We start from the raw sequence: 18,450 nt of genomic DNA, 5'->3' as shown, positions 1-18,450 counted from the left end.
TATCTGCTCTGTATCGTACGGAACAGTTAATCCCTGTGTCTTTTATACTTCGCGGAACAAGCAGGTACTGTGTCCTGAATGTGTTGTGAATGTGACGGTTTAATTCGATATATTAAATGTCAGCCGGCAGCATTGTAGATCCCAGTGATTTCCCTTTAGTTGGTATTGCTGTTTGTTTGTGTGCATACATGTGGGGTCTTTGTGGCAGATTCATGTCAATGCTGTGACAGGATAAAACTGGTACTTTCAACAGCTTCACTACCTTAAATAAGGATATAGCACTACAATGCTCCCAGATGTAAATGTTCCTCATTCCTGGAAAGAATACAGTTCCTACATTTTCTAATTAGTTGTTCTAGGATTGTGTTATTCTGTTCCTTATGTATCGTCTGCAGGGGACAAGTGGACATTGCCAGTAATATCCCATTCTTCTATTTGGGTTATTCAGACTCATTCAAAGAATTTCCCCATTATTCTCCTGATATTAATTGACAGGAATGTATGAAATAGAGTAATGATCTGCAGCAAATGTTCTAGTTGGACATCACTCAGGGACTTGCACATTCATCATCTTGGATGTTAAGTCTACTTTAATTAACTAAGTCCACGGTCCAAGTCCATGTGTTAAATCAGCGTAGCCTCCACTTTTAGATTCATTCTTCTTCTTTTCTACGTTGCACTGAACCATTACACTAGATAGACATTACTATGTTCTGGATCTTTGCTTGAGGAAATCTTCTCTATCTGGACCTGTAATTTGAATTGAATACCCATGCTCTAAGATGTGTAGGTTTAAAATGTATATAATATTATCTTGTTGGATTTTTATTTATTTATTTAGATAAAATATGAATAGATATCACCTATCCAGGATCACTACCAGGCAAGGTTTGTATATCTAAAGCTGCTCCTCACAATTACAGCTCAGTGTGTAGTCAGTTCTCCTCTTCTTCCATCTTCTGTCGACATCTGTGTACAGTGAGTGTCATCTGTATCTGTTGCTTTATTGACTTCAACTATTGATTTTTGGGGTTTTGTGTGTGTTTGTGCGTTTGCAGGCAGATGAAGGACCAATCTAAAAAGGCGGCCAACCTGAGGCACAAGGAGCAGCAGGAGAAAAGCAAGAACGCCCTGCTGATGGAGGAGGCCAAGAAGAGAGAGGACAATCTGAATGAAAGCTCCCAGCAGATACAGGTAGGAAAGAGGGAGGAAGAGGAGGGAAGGAACTGTAAGAGTGTGGAGGGGTAAAGCGAGAGGGTGAAGAAAGTGAGAAAGGAAAAAGTTTTTCTCCTCCTCCTCTATGTCCTACCTTGAATATTGTCTGCTATCACAACAATGCTTCATCGTAATGTGACAGTTATGACAGGGAGCAGCCTGAGGCAATGTCAAACACACTCACACACACACACACATGCGCGCGTGATGCAGCTCTCGCTCAGGGAGTGTGAGACGGGGTAACTGAGGAGGATGACTGACAGGGCGAACAGATGGAAGATGGAGAGGCAAAGGGGGAGAAGAGGTTGATAAAATGAGAGGAGAGGTGATTAGAGGGGAAAGAAGACAACCACGAACGATGAAATGAATGCTGTGGGTTTGTAACGCTTCCTGTGGTGAGAGAGCATCTCCTCATTTTCTGCTGTGGCTTCAAGTGACCACGAGATGAGCAGCCATGTGTCGGCTGATGATAATGGCTGTGGTTGTCTTCTTATTTCCTCATATTTTCTTTTAATTTCACCTAAACTTCCCCTGACTTCCTCTTTCCCCTCTTCCATCCTCCTCTTCGCCCTGCCTCTCCTCTTCCAGTAATCGTTAACCTCATTGGTCTCTCTGATTAGAGGCAGATGAAGACACTCTTTCTGTGCGTGCGTGTGTGTGTGTGTGCGCACGCGAATACGCGTACACTCCCCGTGGCGATGAGTGATCCTTGGCTTAAGCAGTTTGGAAGTTGTCATCCGTGCATATGCGTGTGGTTAGGTGATGAGCTGATAGCTCTGTGAGTCACTCAGACTTATGAGACCGCAGCGGTCACAACCATAACTAGTGTGTGTTTAACCAGCACTGAGGACGGTTAATGGAATGCAAGTGAGAATTTAACTCCATACAATGAGAATATTTAATTAAATTAAGATCTGTCTGCGTCGCTGCATAGTCAGACACCAAGTAATGTGGGACCTGGATGCGGATTCACAGCACATGTGTTGGAGATGTTCTGGAGGTTTGTTCACGGCCAAATGTAATGTCTCATCCTCTGGGTCCCACCCTGTCTCCACCAGTTAGCCATTCGACTGTAACCAGGAAAGTCGCCTGGCAAGAAGAAGAAATAGCTCTATTTTTATAGGGCATTGGTGGGAAGTTCATTCGTTTTACTTGATCGGGAACTCTTGAGTCCTCGGAGGCAGATGGAAATCAGATTGTGTGATTTGTGAGTCTTTTTGCAGCTTGTTCCAGTCGCAGGAAGCAGCACATCGGAATGAGGAGTGTCCAAGGTTTGGACTCTGGGGAGGTCTTAGGCGAGATGTGACAGGGAAAGCTGCTTTTGCAGGGAAACTTAGGACACACACTGTCAGATGTGGTGGATGTCAGATCAAGGATGCTTTTGTACAACGTAGGAGTACCCCTCGTGATTTGTTGGGCCTAATCTACGCTTCAATCCCCAGATCCATCCCCAAAATAACTTTTGAACCCCAAATAAATAAAGAAACTTTTTCATAACGAAGGGGAGAAAACTCTTATAGAAAACTGTACATAGCGTTCTTTCAGGCCGGTCGCAAAGTCAAGCTCAGCCACAATCCAGTAGACGTGCACTGTGAGTAGCAGATCCTTACGCCGGCCTAATGGCCCAGCTGATCCCCTCCTAAGCTTCAAATTGTCCTAGCTCATATTGGGCACTTTATTTAAGATGCTTTAGCTGCCTGCCCTTTTTCCTGCTTCCACTGAAAAAGCCACTTTGCAACCGACCTCCAAACCAGCACCTTCCTTTCATACTGAACTTGACCCAATCACTGTCATGTGTTGTCATTGCTGCCTGCCCTGTTCTGTGCCTGGGTCTTTTAGCTGTTGTTCTCAGAACCTTTAGGCGGGGAGGTCCCAGAACAGAACCACGCTGCCAAATATATACGTTATTGCGATTATTGAATACAAATACATTTTCACAAAAGTGGTCATCACTGAATTAGAGATGTTGTATGTTCCAAGTATCTAGAGCTCAAAGTAACTGTAAGTGTCAGAGAATGGTGAAAAACTGTAATCACAATTGACCAGAGTCACAGAGTTTGTTTTATCTAAGCAAACAGTCCAAAAATAATCAATTTACAGTGATTTAAAACACACAAATACTGACACTCGAGAGGCTGGACTTGATTCACGTTTTGTGTTTTTAGTCACGTTTTTGCCATCGTAGCGGTTCACGTCCATCACTTGGGTCCAGATTAAAATAGCTAAACCATTTTTGGCTGGATTGCTGTAAAATCTTTTATTGTCATTCATGGTCTTTGACTTCCCCTGAGCCCCTGACTTTTCTTCTAGCATCACCATGAGGTTCACATTTGTGGTTTGGAGTGAATTGTCTCCGTAACCTTTGGGAGGATTTGCAGATGTTCCTCTCAGGATGAATAGTTTGTCTGTGACCAAAGGCCCCCAAAACTATTTATATTACCTTCACCATTTGTTTTTTTATTGACTCCATCTTTAATAAATGCTGCATTAACTGACTCTAAAACTATCTATACTGTTTTGTCGTTGCACGCTCTCTCTCTGTAGGACTCCCTCCGTCATAAAGAGGACCGCATCGAAGAGCTGGAGGAGGCGCTGAGGGAAAGCGTTCAAATCACAACAGAGCGGGAGGTGGTGCTCGCCCAGGAGGAGCATGCACGCGTCCACTCCGAGAAACAGGTACTCTCTCACGCCATGGCAAATAAACACACAACACCCGCATTGTCTACGATTCCTTTTCCCGATCCAATAAATGTGTGGACCAAATCTTTCCTTTAACTCAACCCCTTTAAGCTGCTTTTTTTTTTTATTCACGTGGTCACAATCGTCCTCATTTCTGTCTTTTGGGGACATTTGGATGGACAAACAAAAGCGCACACAGACAAATATCTTAATGGCAAAATAAAAAGCCTTTTTGACATGGCTAAACAACGCCATGCCAAAAGTGGTTAATGGTGGCGGCGACACACATGCCCCGTGCCAACTGAGCTCATTCAGGTGTGGCTCCGGATGTGTGTTTGCCCAGTCACTCCTCATTTGGAGGAGAGGTAAACACGTCCCTATTTAAAGAACAGCTTGTGTTTGTCCTCCTCGGCCTGCGACGCACAAATGTCTTTTCCTCAAACCGGGCGCGAGCAGACCACTCCAATTTGTAATCTGTTGCATCTATATTGAGACAGTAGGAAAGCTCCAAGCGAGGTTTGGAAAGGGAAGGGGTCAGTGGATTCAACCTCAGACCAGTGGGAGTGTGTGTTTGTGTGTGTGTGTGTGTGTGTGTGTGTCGTTCTCCTGGGCACAAATGACTTAACAAGGCCACAGAGATGGGAAATGTTCCTCAGAGCCAAGATGGGTTTTGACAAGTGGGGAAAAAACAGCGTGGGCTCTAAGGATGAAAACTGCCCTGAGAAAACATGGCCCGCTGTAGCTCTTGGCACCCCCGGCTGGACTCCATTGTTATTACTGACTCTAAATGTTGGCCGTCCTCACTGGCCTTTACTTACCAGACCACTTCTGGACAGACACGGAGAGACAGGCATGCAAACAGATGTTTTACTCTGGAGGTATTTTCGCTGACGCCTTCATTCATGCTAAATGTTAATGAGCGCCACGGCAGACGTAAGTTCCAGGTAGGGTTAGGAGCAAGGAGCCCGTGGACGGATGTATGAAAAAGAGACGTGGCGGATGGGCGGAGCCAGACACGTGGCACATGCACTGAAGGTGAAACGAGGCTTACATGACGAATTTAGCTTTGTTCTGCTCCGTGTGCGAAAAGGCACGTCCAAAAATCACAGAGCTTTATTTCCAATTCATGTCAAGATCCTGAGGTTTTCAGAGTTGCTAAGTACTACAGACCAACACGGTTAAAATGATGCACGTAACAGGTCCGATTCTCCTTTTGATGTCATGATGCAACCGAAAAGAAATAGCATATTGGACTTTGATATTTGAATTCATGCAGCTTTGATGAAGGGTTTGAGCAAGCATGGGAAGCCAATTTGTATGTAGTACTGATCACTGCTTTAGAGAACACTTATTTTATTCGATTTCATGTTGTTTCACGTCACGATCACTTGCATATTTAAAACATAGCTAGTTTCCACCATTTGAGCTTTTCTAGAAGCTCAGGGACCTTTTCAGGAACTTACCTACTTGCTTTATAAGCAAAGTCTAAAATAAGGCCCTTGGCTTTTGTTTCTGTTGTGTTCTTTGCTTTAGGAACTAAGTTAAATGTAAAACACAAACCTTGTGGCCGTGCACATCTTCAGGAGCAAGTGCTATTAACAATAGGACGAGGGATGGACATTTCAGATTTAAATTAAACAGCCATTAACATGTAACAAAAGAAAAAGATGGAGTTTGGAAATTGGACGCATGAGAAATACATTTCAAGCCTTTTTTTATCACAGTTAAAATTATGAACACTGATTATATCATCACGGTTTTGGCGATACGCACTCAGTATTAATTTCCCCTTTCTACCTTTGTACTCAATTAATTGTAAAGCACATACTGTATATCAGTATTACACCAGGTGTAAATATACAATAAAAACACGATTCTCTCTCTTTTGATTTGCCGTCTTTTTATTGGAGACTAATCCGCCTCGCAAAAATACACAGAGGCCACTGTTATCTTCCCGTGCCTCCATAGTTACTGGAACAATTTAATCACAATGTTTCATACAGTAGTAACCTATGGTGTGATTTTAACGTCCCAAATCAAAGATACATCAGTGCCGTAAACCTTGAAGATTGTGAAGTGAGGGAAAGATGAAAAAGTCCCTTCCAACATGTTTATCCTCCTGAAGCGGACTGCGGTTTAATTTGTTTAGAGCCATTTGTGCCAAGCTATCACTTTTAATTTATCAGCGCTGTATAGAAATACTTGAAAAAGCCAGAAGTGGCAGCTTTAATTAGACAGAATCGAAGCCATTTAGGCCAGGACAGGGTGCTGGAGAGCGTCCTCCTACTCAAATGCTTGAGTGAAGGAGGAAGGAGCTGGAACGTCAGCGTGTGGTGAACGAGTGGAGATGGCAGCCAAGCTCTCACCCAACATCAACAGCGCTAACTCAGCCTTTCAGCGCACACACGCACACGTGCGCATACACGTGTGTGTGCGCCCAACACTCGCAGACAGGATAGTAACACACAAGACAGTGGTCCACATACATACATTGCTCCAGACGCGCAAACATGGCGGAAAGAAGTGCTAACTGCTGTTTAAACAGTGCACGGACTGGGCACAACATGGCATTCAGCGGGCGCCAGGTGGACACGGCTCTCTAACGGGAAAGGTGTCTCGGTATACACAAGTCAAATTATAAATAAATATTTTTGTGGCCCTGTTTTATGACCACGTCACTGCAATTAACGTTTCACATAATGATTCATAAAATGATGACAGAGGGAGAGACAATTTCCGACCTTAATGAGGACGGCGTGTGTGAAAGAACACACGTTGCTTTTTATAGCATTTGCACACACACACACGCACACACACACACAGAAGCAACCGGGGACAAGCACACAAGCCGCACACCATTAATATGCAGCCATTTATTGACAGCTCCTGTGTGTGCGTGGGCGTGTGTGTTTGTTCCATGGGCAGCAAAACTTGTTGACCACATGAAATTATATTCGACCTATTCTGCTCGCCATGAGTCACTAGTGTACATGTGGTCAAGAAAGGTGTGTGTGTGTGTGAGACAGAGGAGTGAGTCAACAGTGACACACTCCATCTGTCTTCTGCTCTCCAGCTTTCCGTCTTTTATTAACCACATAATTTTAATTGTTGAACCCGGTGCACTTTCTTCTTCTTTAATTTCTTTCACCCAAAATGTGTTTGAAGTCGCTCTTACACACAAACACACTTGTTCAGAAGACTGAAGGGGTTGCTGTCCTCCTCTCCTCCTCCTCTCCTCCTCCTCTCCTTCTTTTCCAGCCGGGGCCCGTCACTCCTCACCCCTCCCTGCATCCCTCCATCCCTCAGTCTCTACATCTCTGATGTCGGCCAAAGGCTTTTCTCTCCTCTGTCTCCCTTTCTCTTTCCCTTTAGGTTCCTGTCATCGGTTCCCTCTTTTCCCTCCTAACCTCTCCTCCTCTTTGTGTCTCGGCTGAATTGCAGTTTTAACACTGCTTGTGTTGCTCTGTGCAACTTCCTGCACTGTCTGCACTTTCTTTCATCTGACTATTTGTCTCTCTGTCTTCCGTCTTTGCTGTACGGCTTGTTTTTTCACTTGAGCATTTCTTACAACTTCTCTCTTTTTCTCTGCCTCTCCTCCCTGTACATACCTCTATTATCTCCTCTTCACCTTTATTTGGGCCCTCTTCACACTTCCATACTTTTCAACATCCATCCTGCTGCCTCAACTTTTATTTCTCTTTCCCCCTTAACTCCTCTTCTGTACTCCTTTTTTCTCCTCTTCCTTCCTTCCTTTCTTCTGTCTCACATCCATTTTGGACCCCCCCCCCCCTCACTGTCAACACCCCCATCCCTTGCTCTCTTTTCTCCTGTCTTTCTCTCTTTCTGCTTTTTTTGTACGCAGCTGTCTCACATTCCACTTCATGAGTTCACCACAGCCGGCTTTAGGTGGTCAAAGGTAACAAACAAACATCCCAAATGGCACTTCTATATGATCACCATTCATTCTTCACTTTTCATTCCACTCTGTCACATTTTTATTTTACTGAAGGATATAAAAACTCCTGCAATGGCTTTTTACCTTCACCAAGGAGGCGGATTAAAGGGCACATTCAGGAATAGTTTTTTTCTCTTTATCAAAATATTTATAATTCTTTTCTGGCAATAATGTGCAGATCTTGATTTAACAATGTTTGGGATTGTGCATTTTGGTCAAAATTGGTGAATATGTTAAAAACGTTATCACAATGTTAAAGACAGTGATACAAAAATCTAATCTTCATGTAAAAAAACCCATTCAAGTAGTTTTTGTTCAATCCTGCTAATGTTCAACAGAAATCACAGCCTCCTTGGTGAAGATAATTAGTCAGTTTTATCCTTATTAAAGGCCTGTGGAGAAACAGTAAAACAAAATAGCTCAAAGAATCACCTGAGGTCCAAATGTTCGTGGTGCGCTAAAGTCAGAAGTTGAAAAATGTAACCTCTCAGTGAAATCTTCTGGAACCACCAGGAGATCATGATGGGAAATACAGGATGACAGAATCTCAATGATGTCTAAAGAGCCAACATCCAGTTCATTCAAGGAAAGTCTATTGGCCACTTTGGAATTGGTGGGGAGGAATTCTGACAGAACGGGAAAGCAGAAGTCTTGGAAAAATGATTAAAATGGAAGGAAATAGTAAAAATCCATGAACATTGAGAAAGATCCTCCACCTTGAATTAAAGGCCTGGCCTCATTTTTTTTATTATTGTAAAGGGAAAACTCTTTATTTTGTCCTTGTCCCAGTTTCTTTGTGAGCAGCTGCTTTCAGATTCAGCTTCTGTTCAGAGTTTTTACTTTTTGTTTCTGCCGATGCCATATGTTTTTTTCGAGCAATTAAAACAAATGTTTCCTTTTTAAATAGTTTAAATCCTTTTCTGTTGTCTTTGGGTTTGATGTTTTTGATCTTCTTTCTTTCTGCTTCAGCACCGCAGATTCAAAATGTGCATGTGTGTGTGTGTGTGTTTGTTTTTATAACTTGCTGAAAGAGGAACATTGATGAGAGAAAACAACAAGGAAAGAAATGAAATGTTTGATGATTTGCGCCGAAGCATTTCATTTAAAAATATTTCAAAGCGCACACACACACGCACACACACACACACACACACACAAATACACAACCAAACAATAAATATACATTAAAGCTGACGATTTAAAAGTGGAAGACATGAGAAAGTAATGTTTTCTAATGTGTGTGTGTCAGGTGGAGGACCTGCTGGTTGCCATGGAGCGGGTGAAACAGGAACTGGACGTGATGAAGGCCAGGCTGTCATCGACTCAACTCTCACTGGCCGAGAAGGAAGGTCACCTGACCGCCCTGCGGGCCGAGAGGCGGAAGCACCTGGAGGAGGTTCTGGAGATGAAGTGAGAACACAGAAACACACATTTCATTACTTTTATTTTAATGTCAAAAGGTAAAGCAGCTCAACAGCAACTTCCAGTTATCCCAAAAGGTTTTTTTCTCTGGCTCCTACATTCATTTAAATGTCCCTATTTAGGAATAGACATTTCTCACCCAATCATTCTGAATTCCAGATACTTACAATCGCTTAATTATGTACTGAAGAGCCAAAAGATTTAGTATAATGTTATTTATGAAACTTATATTAAAGTATAACTCAACTGCAGCTCTTCATTCCTCATTTGAATGCAGGCACCAGGCTGATCTTCTAATATTCCCCCTGTAAAATGACACGTAGTCCAAAATTACTACTTACGACTTTATTCTTGAAATCTCTGATTTTGCTTCTTCTACATGGCCCTAATACTCCTCTAGTGTTTCACTGGCTGTTCTCGCCTCTTGGTTTATGTACATTAACATTTCCAACCAGTTATCATCTCTCAAAGTCAGACTTGACCTTTCACACTTTCCCTCAAATTAGCAACTCTTATGATATCTCCAGTAGTTTCCCTTGTCGCCTCAGTGTTCCCGGAAGGTTCTCAGTGCTCGTGATGATCTTCACCCCACACCTCATCAACTCTCCTCTCAGTCCTACTCTCGTCCCTTTCTTCTTTTATCTCCTCTCTCTCTTTCTCTCTGCACTTTTAAAGTCATAGACCTAAGTAGCGTGCTAATGCAATAACTGTGTTCCTGCTGTACAACTCTTCAAATGATTGATTGCTTTCTCAGACACACCGCACACACTCATGCACACACACACATACACACACACAGTACATCAGTGTAAAAATTGAATGCAATTTTAATAGATGGGTTTGCGTATTTTAAGTGCAGCTAAACGGGGTCCAGCAGTCCAGTGATTCTCCGTATTCTCTGCTGTTTGACATCCTGGCCGAGACCTTACAATGTGGTGTAATTTAGTGGAACGAATCGGGAAAATCAAAGCCAAGAAGAATGTCCGTGTTAGCATGTCCTGCCTGTTTAAACACGCCGTGGGGCATCATGGCATCATGGGAAAATGAGGCTATGCACTGTGATTTAGGTTTCCTGCGCTGGCTCCTTGACATTTTCTAGCAACATTGAATTTCTTTGCATCAAGAGAGAGATATAAAGTGTGTTTGTTACGTGTGTGTGTGTGTGTGTCTATGTGTGTGTGTGTGTTGGTCCAGCCGTATGTCCATTCACAGCCCAGGTGAGCAAGTTATTGGCCATTTTATCACCGTAGTAACAACCCGTGCGATTATTACAGGCATCAGCGCTTCAGAATGCGTGGCCTTGTTTCCATGGGTGAATTTGTGTGTGCGTGTGCGTGTGTGTGTATCACATGTGCACACACAGATACACAGATAGACGTGTGCTTGATTGTCTTATTTTTGTCCGGACATGTCCACGCTTCCTTTTCCGAGGATATTGCCTCCATGATGAATATTTATACAGGAACACGGCGAATTACACGTATACATGCTCCCTTACTCAACACACACAATGCAACTAAATTCAAACACACACACACACACACACACAGACCACATGCATGATTAGATTTATCAGTCTCCAGCGGGCGGTGCAATCTGTGCTATCATTTAACTTCCCTGTCCCTGCGGCACACTGACTGTATATACTCTGAACTCTGACTGTGTTTCCACTGGATCATACAGAGATCCAGATGTTTACTGCGCTGCCTGTCTCTGGTGTTTCTGCAGCAGCTGCACACACTGCGCTGCCCTCCTATGTGACAGATACTGTACGTGTGAATCATGCATAAATTCATCGTGTGATTGCAAATACATTCTCTCTTGCATATATAAGGATTCCATCTTTGCCCCTTCGTGTCCTTTTTCCTCCAAACTTGTATTTCCTTAACTCTAAGGCACTTTGGCTCAACTCCTGTTGTTTTTAATGTGCCATATAAATAAGCTTGACTTGACACAACCTCACATGTGTTTTTACCCAATAGATCTAAAGCAAAAGTTAACTTTTAGTCTTATTCACCGCCGTGCGTCATACTCAGGATGGTTAGATTAATTTGTGTCCTTATTGGGGCCAATTTATTGACGTATGAAATAGTACATCTGTAGACGGGTAGATTAAGAGGTACAAAAAGTTTCCTTTTCCTTCACTTTAAATCTTAAACTCTCTGGCGGCAGGCCTTGTAGAAAAGTTTGTTTCTCTTTTTCCCTCTCTGAGCTCATACTTACGTTTTTAGGATATCAATTATTTACTGTTGGTATGCTTGTCTGCGTTGGCCAGCACTTTTCTCTTCACTCGTGTTTTTTTTGCTGCCAAAGCTACTATTTTCTTCTGTTTCCGCTCACGTCGTCTGTGGTTTTCTGATTAATAGCAACTCACCCGAAAACACAGAGGGAATTCCTCTTTGAAATGCTCCGCTTGAATCCCCCTGCAGACGAATTGTCACATTCATATGTGATAATTTAACAACTTACTGGAAAGAAAGCACAGCGCTCTCCAGCTCTCCAGCTCTCCAGCTCTGCCTCTGCATAATACATGATATTTTTCAGGCCGCAGTAGGATACGCTTCTCACATATCTGGGATGTAGTCTATTTTCTTCTCAGCTAACCCTCAGTGAGAAGTTTAGATGTTTCAGGTAGCTGCTGGTTGTCTCGCTGTGAGTAATGTGCATGACGCCACCGTTCATATTTTTCACAAGACATTAGGGTTTGGTCAGCGAAGACGTCATTTCTCTCTGGCTTTCTCCCACATGTAAAACACGAGATGTTTAAGGTGGCTGTGTCCTGTGTGTCCATATATCTCAGTGTAATGCACATGAAACTGTCTCCGTGCAGGCAGCCGGCCGTTACTCTTCAGGGTTTGATGTCTGATTTGCTGCCCAGTTCTACATTGGTGTAAGGTTTAATGTTACTGTAAGACATGATATATGATACGGCATGTTTCCGAGGTTTCTGGAACAGACATAGAATATATTAACACACACTCCCGTGCAGAAATATTCAGAGTACAGCTGCAAGAGCGCACATACTGACATTCTGTCTCGTTTTCTATTCTTCTCTTGTTTCCTCCTTCCTCTTATTGCCACACACACGCGCACACACACACACACACACACACACACACACACACACACACACAAGCACACTGTAAGGTGTTCCTTCTTCAAATACTTGTTCAACCTTCGTTCCTTATTGTGTTTCTGTATTTGTCCAACAACACACAATATAATCAAAAAGTCTGGGACACACAAATCCACAAACATGCAAATAAACACTATTAACATCTAAGTAGAGACGCACTATAAACACTCTGATCTCAGAGACAGGAAAATACACAGACAGAACTACACACGGACACACACATCTGCCCTGCAGGGCTCCAGCATGCGACTGTTCCCACTGATAAATCATCTGCAGCGACCCTCAAACATGCAAGCACGCTCATAAAGCACACAGGCATATTTTCTTTGAGATGTACATTAAATACGGACATGCTCGCTCTCTTCCCAGCCTCGTGTGTGCACATGTGTCGTCATGTGTTTGGAGAGTTTAGGGTAAGCAGGTGTCGGTGCGGAGGAATGCGCTGACGGTGTGTGTGTGTGTGTGTGTAGCAGTGGGGTGTCAGGTCTGAAATCCCAATCTGGATGAATTAAGGCCCATTTTATTCTCCGCTGACGTCCGACACACATCTACACCCCCGCCGCACAGCTCCCGCTCTTTCTCTCGTCTTTCTTCTCATGTCGGTTTCACACGCAGACACGTTTACGGTACGTCTCTGGTGTGGTTACGGGCAGGTCTGGTTTGTGGAGCCGTAGCACTCAATGCAGCGCTTGTCCGACGAGACTTGATTAATGTAAAACATACGCACAGAAGATTTTGCTTGGCTTTGAAAGGATTTCAAGAGGAGACAATAATCTTCTAAAACGTGTTTTTTTAGGACACAGACGAGACAAGTCGTGTTGGTTTTATTCGTACAGTTTAAGATCAGAAGGTCTCTACTTATACCTTTGATTTGGATGAGGGAGAATCCGTCCAAAAGAAACATGGCTGTAAGTTGGGTTGTAATGAAAAGAAAATTTCAGATATATAAGTAGTTCTTGCCATGATGACAGTTGCTTACACTTACCTCACTGAGCGTGATTAGAACACATCCTTTTAGCGTGGAAATTTCAACATTGCAAGCAAGTAAACACTCAACTGAAATGAAGCCGTTGAACTCTCACATGATTGATTATAAATCTGGCAAACACTAGAATTTGAAGAACCGTTTGCAGTTTGAAACCTTGTCCTGAATCTTTGCCTGAGAAACTTGGTTCAGGGCGAAATGACCCAAACAGACGTGGAGCACATTTTGAACAGAACTTGATTTGTGGAGGTTGTAAACTGGGTTTACAACAATAGTTGCGCTTTTGATGATTTTATATATGAAATGTGCTGATTTATTTTAGCAAATGTGACAGTGAAAGTTTTATTAGAATTTACTGAAGTCATTTTCCAGTGTTGAAAGGAAGAACGTTTGCATTTCCAGGGAAGGAATATCACAGGAAGTTCATGTTTTACTTATCCGAACACAAAATCGTTTGTGTAAATTAATTTAAAAAGGGATGGATTTCAAAATAGTCTATTACATTAGTTGGATATCACTTACAATTTGGCTTGGATATCTGAACAGACTCCGAGGACAGAGGACAAAGAAGTGGATGAGGAGAGAAAGGAGAGCACACAGTTGACAAAACAAAGAGAAGAAACGCATGCAAAGAGGTCAGGGCAAGAGTTATAAATTTCTTTTTGGGGGGAGGGAGACAGTAAGAGGATAATAAAATGAAAGAAAAGAAGCAGAAATGCTTTTTTGGCCGAGGGAAAAGGAGGGAGAGCAAAGAGGAGAAAGACAGCTGTCCAACAACAACTCAGGCGAGCCAACAAAACTGTGTGATATCCCGAAGAAATTATATTACCTCCATCTCTGTCTCCCTCGCTCCTTCCGTTCATCCATCAATCTTTCAGACTACAGTGTATATTGAATATATTACCACTTATCTCACGCAACGTCCTTCCTTGCCTTTGGCACAAAACTGTAAATTTAATTTCCTGCGTTTTTTTCCAGACAAAAACATAATATTTAAAAAATAATCTGGATGAGTCAGTTTACTTGTGAGGTTGTTATGTTGTTAATGATGCTTAAAAACACAGAAGAATCCCAATGAAAAGTCCCTGTTGTGCTGAAACAGGGGCGTGGAGGCACTGGATGGTTTTTGGTACGAGGCAAATGGTCAAGGCCTCGAGCAGCAGGCAACAAAGTGAGTCACATTACTTTTGTTTGTCTTGGTAGTGGGAAAATAAATCTAGTTTCTCTATCTGCATGTGGGAGGCCGCCTCAGGCTGAAAGAAACATGTGATAGTCAATTATCGGGGGGGGGGGGGTTATTGAGCTAATTAAAAAAAAAAATTAAAGACTGGAACAGGATCCTCTGCGTGACTAAAAGAGTAATTTTTTATCAGAAAATTAGCTTTTTTTAGATTTAAAGGAGAGAAAAATACATATAAGTATCAATGTTTTTGTTTTCAGTTGTGTGTGTATAGGTGCCCTGCTGTTTTTCTGTTGTCTCACTCTCACTCATGCTGGGTGTGTGGAAGAATTTGGACAACCTGGACTACAGGAAGTCTGTTTACCCGCACTGTATTTTGAACTGCGTGCACAATTAGAGAATGAAGAACGTCTGCCCCGTTAGAGCCTGGTCTGATGCCTCAAGGTGAACACTATAAATTCAATTTAGTTCTCCTCTGCTGCTCTGTTCTCCGTTTTATCTCCCTCCCAGCCTCCCTCTCCAAACCTCAAACCTCTTCTCCCCGCAACCCTTCCGCGAGCCATCCCTCCCTTCATTCCTGCCGTCCCTCCCTCCACTGCATCCCTCGCTCTGGCATTCCTTGTCCTCCATCTCTCCCATCCTCCTGTTTTCGTCTCTCGCTGCTTGCATCCTGCCTGCCCTGCCTCTTTCCATCCATTGTCCTCCACTCTGCAGCCTCCATTGGTCTGGAAACGTCATTATCGAGTTATTTCTTTCCGGAAGGCTGTATTTCTCTCTCTCCGTCTCTGTCTTCACTTTTGTCACTACATCGTGAATCTAATCAATTGGGTGAGTGTGTGTGTGTGTGTGTGTGTGTGAGTATGTCGATTGGACGAGAGGTCTGCTCCTTACAGTCAGACAGCCGACACTAACAATATCACTTCATGTGCAAATAACCCACACACAGCAGCTATCCCATCACTAACAATAGAACTACATGTTGCCTTCAGAAAAATAAATAGACACACACACACAAAGTCACTCACAAAACCAGACAAGAAAGCATGATGTCTTAGAAGCTTTCATTCCCGGAGGAATGTTTGAGAATTACGTACACACACATGCGCACACACACATGCGCACACACACACACGCACACACTCTCTCACACTCTCACACGCATAAAAATATAATTCTAAAAACGTGCATTAAAATACATCCTCCCACACAAATGCATGTACACATGCTTATGGCGGTGCACTAAACACAGAGACACGCTTTGATCCCCTCAGACGGCAATGATATTAATCCACACTGTGCCAAAGCGAGTGTGTGTGCGTGTGTGCATGTGTGTGTGCGTGTGTGTGTCAGACACGTTGAAAGCTTAGTTTGACAAAAAGAGGGCACGTGGTTCTGACACTAGTCCGACTCGCTGCACGTCTCTCTCTCTCTTGCCATCTTCCATGCGCTCTCTGCACTTGCCTTGCTCACTCGCACTCTCCCCTCCTTCTCGAGCTGCCTTCCTCTGTCCTCTTTGATTTTTTTTCTCTCTCTCTCTCTCTCTCTCTCTCTCTCTCTCTCGCTCTCTCTCTTCTCCCTTGTGAGCAACTGAGGGAGATTTTGGAGTCAGGAAAAGAGAAGCAATAAAAGATGTGCTGCAGTTAGAAGTTGTATTTAAATAACAGGGTTTTCTGAACGTCTCTGAAGCCTCGCAAACCAGTGATCTCCAGCTGAATATGGGACAGAGAAAGATATTTTTTAGTTCTGAGTTTTTGCATTATAATGTGCATTGTTATCATCCTTATTTAACGTGTAATCTGCACACGGATTCCAGCACGCTTGCACCAATGAAGTCGACTGAACAAAAAAGAGGGAAAAGGGGCGAGATTTGAAACAAGGACAAAGACTCGAGAACAAGGGGGAAATGTTCAGGGAAACGGACGGCTACCAAACACATCAGAACCAAAGGAAACAAGTGGAAAGAAAGAACAGATAAAGTAAAAAAGGATGCGGCAAAACCAAAAACCCGCCTGTTTACCTCAAGTGATTGCAGGTTGCGCGTGCCAGGCCATCAAACAGATCATTAAACAGCAATTAAAGAGGGAAAGGGAGCGAGGAAGAGGGAAAATGTATCAAAAAGTTGAAAACAAGACAAGCATTTTTTTTTTTTTTTTTAAACCCTCTGATTGTACGTTGTGATTGCCAAACAATTACTTTTCTATTCTGGAAATAATAAAAGTGTAGAAGACAGACAGGCAAGGGGAGGAGAGGACGGACCAGTGGCAGACTTGTGATTGGCTCATTAAATACACAGAAAAGACGGAGCAATACACTGAACAAGGAAGACATCAGATTGAGTGAGAACGATTACATCAGGGACATAATCACAGTTATCGATCATTTCAGGTTGTAAAGATTCCGTCAGACTTTATTCTCCTGAATCTGAAAGTTGGCTCGTTGTCAGCGAGCAAAGAAACTGAGCATGTTATCATACATGATGAATTAAATGAAACAGATCAAATATTAACAGTGGACTTTGTTCATGTTTCATCAAAACTCTGAAAAATATGAATCTGTCCTTTTGATTTTGACTTGCTCTGCAACTTGAGATAATAGCTTTTATTGATGGTGAAAATTACTGTTGAAATGTAGAAGCTTCACTGCAATAATACAAAATCAGGAAGCAGCTTTGCCCTTCAATCTTAGACAGATGAAGGTAAATGTGATTTGTTGTAAATCTACCCAAAATGCAAAGCCAGTGGCATGCTGCTTTAATTGTTGCCCTGATATTATTGTTTATATTCGTTTTTGAATAATTTCTCATATTTAAATTCATTTTTTAATATCTAATATCGAGAAAATTTAATTATTATGCAGGATATGCACATTTTACAGTTAATAGTGTAACACTAGCCCTTGATGCTCTTTCTCTCTCTTCCTGCGTTTTCATGATGTTCAGCTCTTGTGTCCTCCGTGTCTATGTTACCTCTTTTTCATTCTGAGATATTTTAATTATTTTGTTTATTTTTTTGCTCTCCTGCATCCATCGTGCATTAGAGACGTAATCAACACGCCCACTTGCTCTTTGGGAGTTTACCGGCTGTGTCCTCTCACTCGCTCGTACTTTTCCCGCACATTTTACTGTCCGAAAACATCAGGAGCGACCGACTTGGACATTTACGCTCTCACAACCCCTCCAGGAAATTCCAGTAAGACCTCAGTGTGTGTCTGAAAGCAGCTTTCCTTGATTTTACTGCACCTTTTCGAAGGTGTGAAGTTGCAACCAGCTTCCCTTGTTGGCCTGAACCCACTGACAATCAAAGCATCTCAGTGCATCACAGAGTTGAGGTGTACGACAGAGGATATCTATGGATTTCACAGATCTGCCACTGTCATCTTGTCGGTTGAAGCGTATCTCTGATGGTTTGACAAACGTGTGTGTGAGTCGCAGGTGTCCGGTTCTGTGACTGGTTCAAGGTACAGGAGTGAGCTTGTGCTGACAGATTGTAAGCAGATGTCTTGGTCTCTGTAGCAAGGCGTAGAGATTGATTTACTGTAAGGAGCCGCAGTGAAGACAAAGCTCCATCTTTAGTCACACTTCTTACTGTGTGTGTCTGTGTGGTCCCATGAAAAGAGCAAACTCCCACAGACCATGGATAATGCATTTTTACACCTTTCTTATTAGTCACAGTGTGTGTTTGAAATGTGTGTGTGTGTAAGAGAGAGAGAGTTGCAGGCAGAGAGAGAAGGAGGTGAGGGAGCGAGGGAAGCCAGCGTTTCTTATAGAGAAAAAAGTAAGCGAGAAAAGGGTAAATGTGTCAAGAACAGATCCTCATTCTGTCATGCAGTAGTCCCACCTGCCCTCCTCTGTCTCTCTCTCTCTCTCTCCCTCTCTCTCT

General features: G+C 42.8%; 1 protein-coding gene across 4 annotated transcripts in view; it reads left to right on the top strand.

Annotated features, from left to right (window-relative positions):
• Positions 1–18,450, top strand: part of LOC133948670 (ELKS/Rab6-interacting/CAST family member 1-like) — a 109,003-nt gene that overhangs the window by 54,122 nt on the left and 36,431 nt on the right. For all 4 annotated transcript variants that reach the window (XR_009920085.1, XR_009920084.1, XM_062382583.1 and 1 more), the window contains 3 exons: positions 1,059–1,194; positions 3,760–3,891; positions 9,099–9,259. Coding sequence is in view for 2 of the 4 variants with exons in the window: in XM_062382583.1 (XP_062238567.1) it covers positions 1,059–1,194; positions 3,760–3,891; positions 9,099–9,259 (429 nt within the window). In the remaining 2 variants the exon portion in view is untranslated. The remainder of the gene's footprint in view (positions 1–1,058; positions 1,195–3,759; positions 3,892–9,098; positions 9,260–18,450) is intronic.

The sequence above is a fragment of the Platichthys flesus genome, chromosome 23 (genome assembly GCF_949316205.1).
Source record: "Platichthys flesus chromosome 23, fPlaFle2.1, whole genome shotgun sequence".
Classification (NCBI taxonomy): domain Eukaryota; kingdom Metazoa; phylum Chordata; class Actinopteri; order Pleuronectiformes; family Pleuronectidae; genus Platichthys; species Platichthys flesus.
The sequence above is the reverse complement of the archived record's forward strand: the minus strand, read 5'-3'. Positions and strand labels throughout refer to the sequence as shown.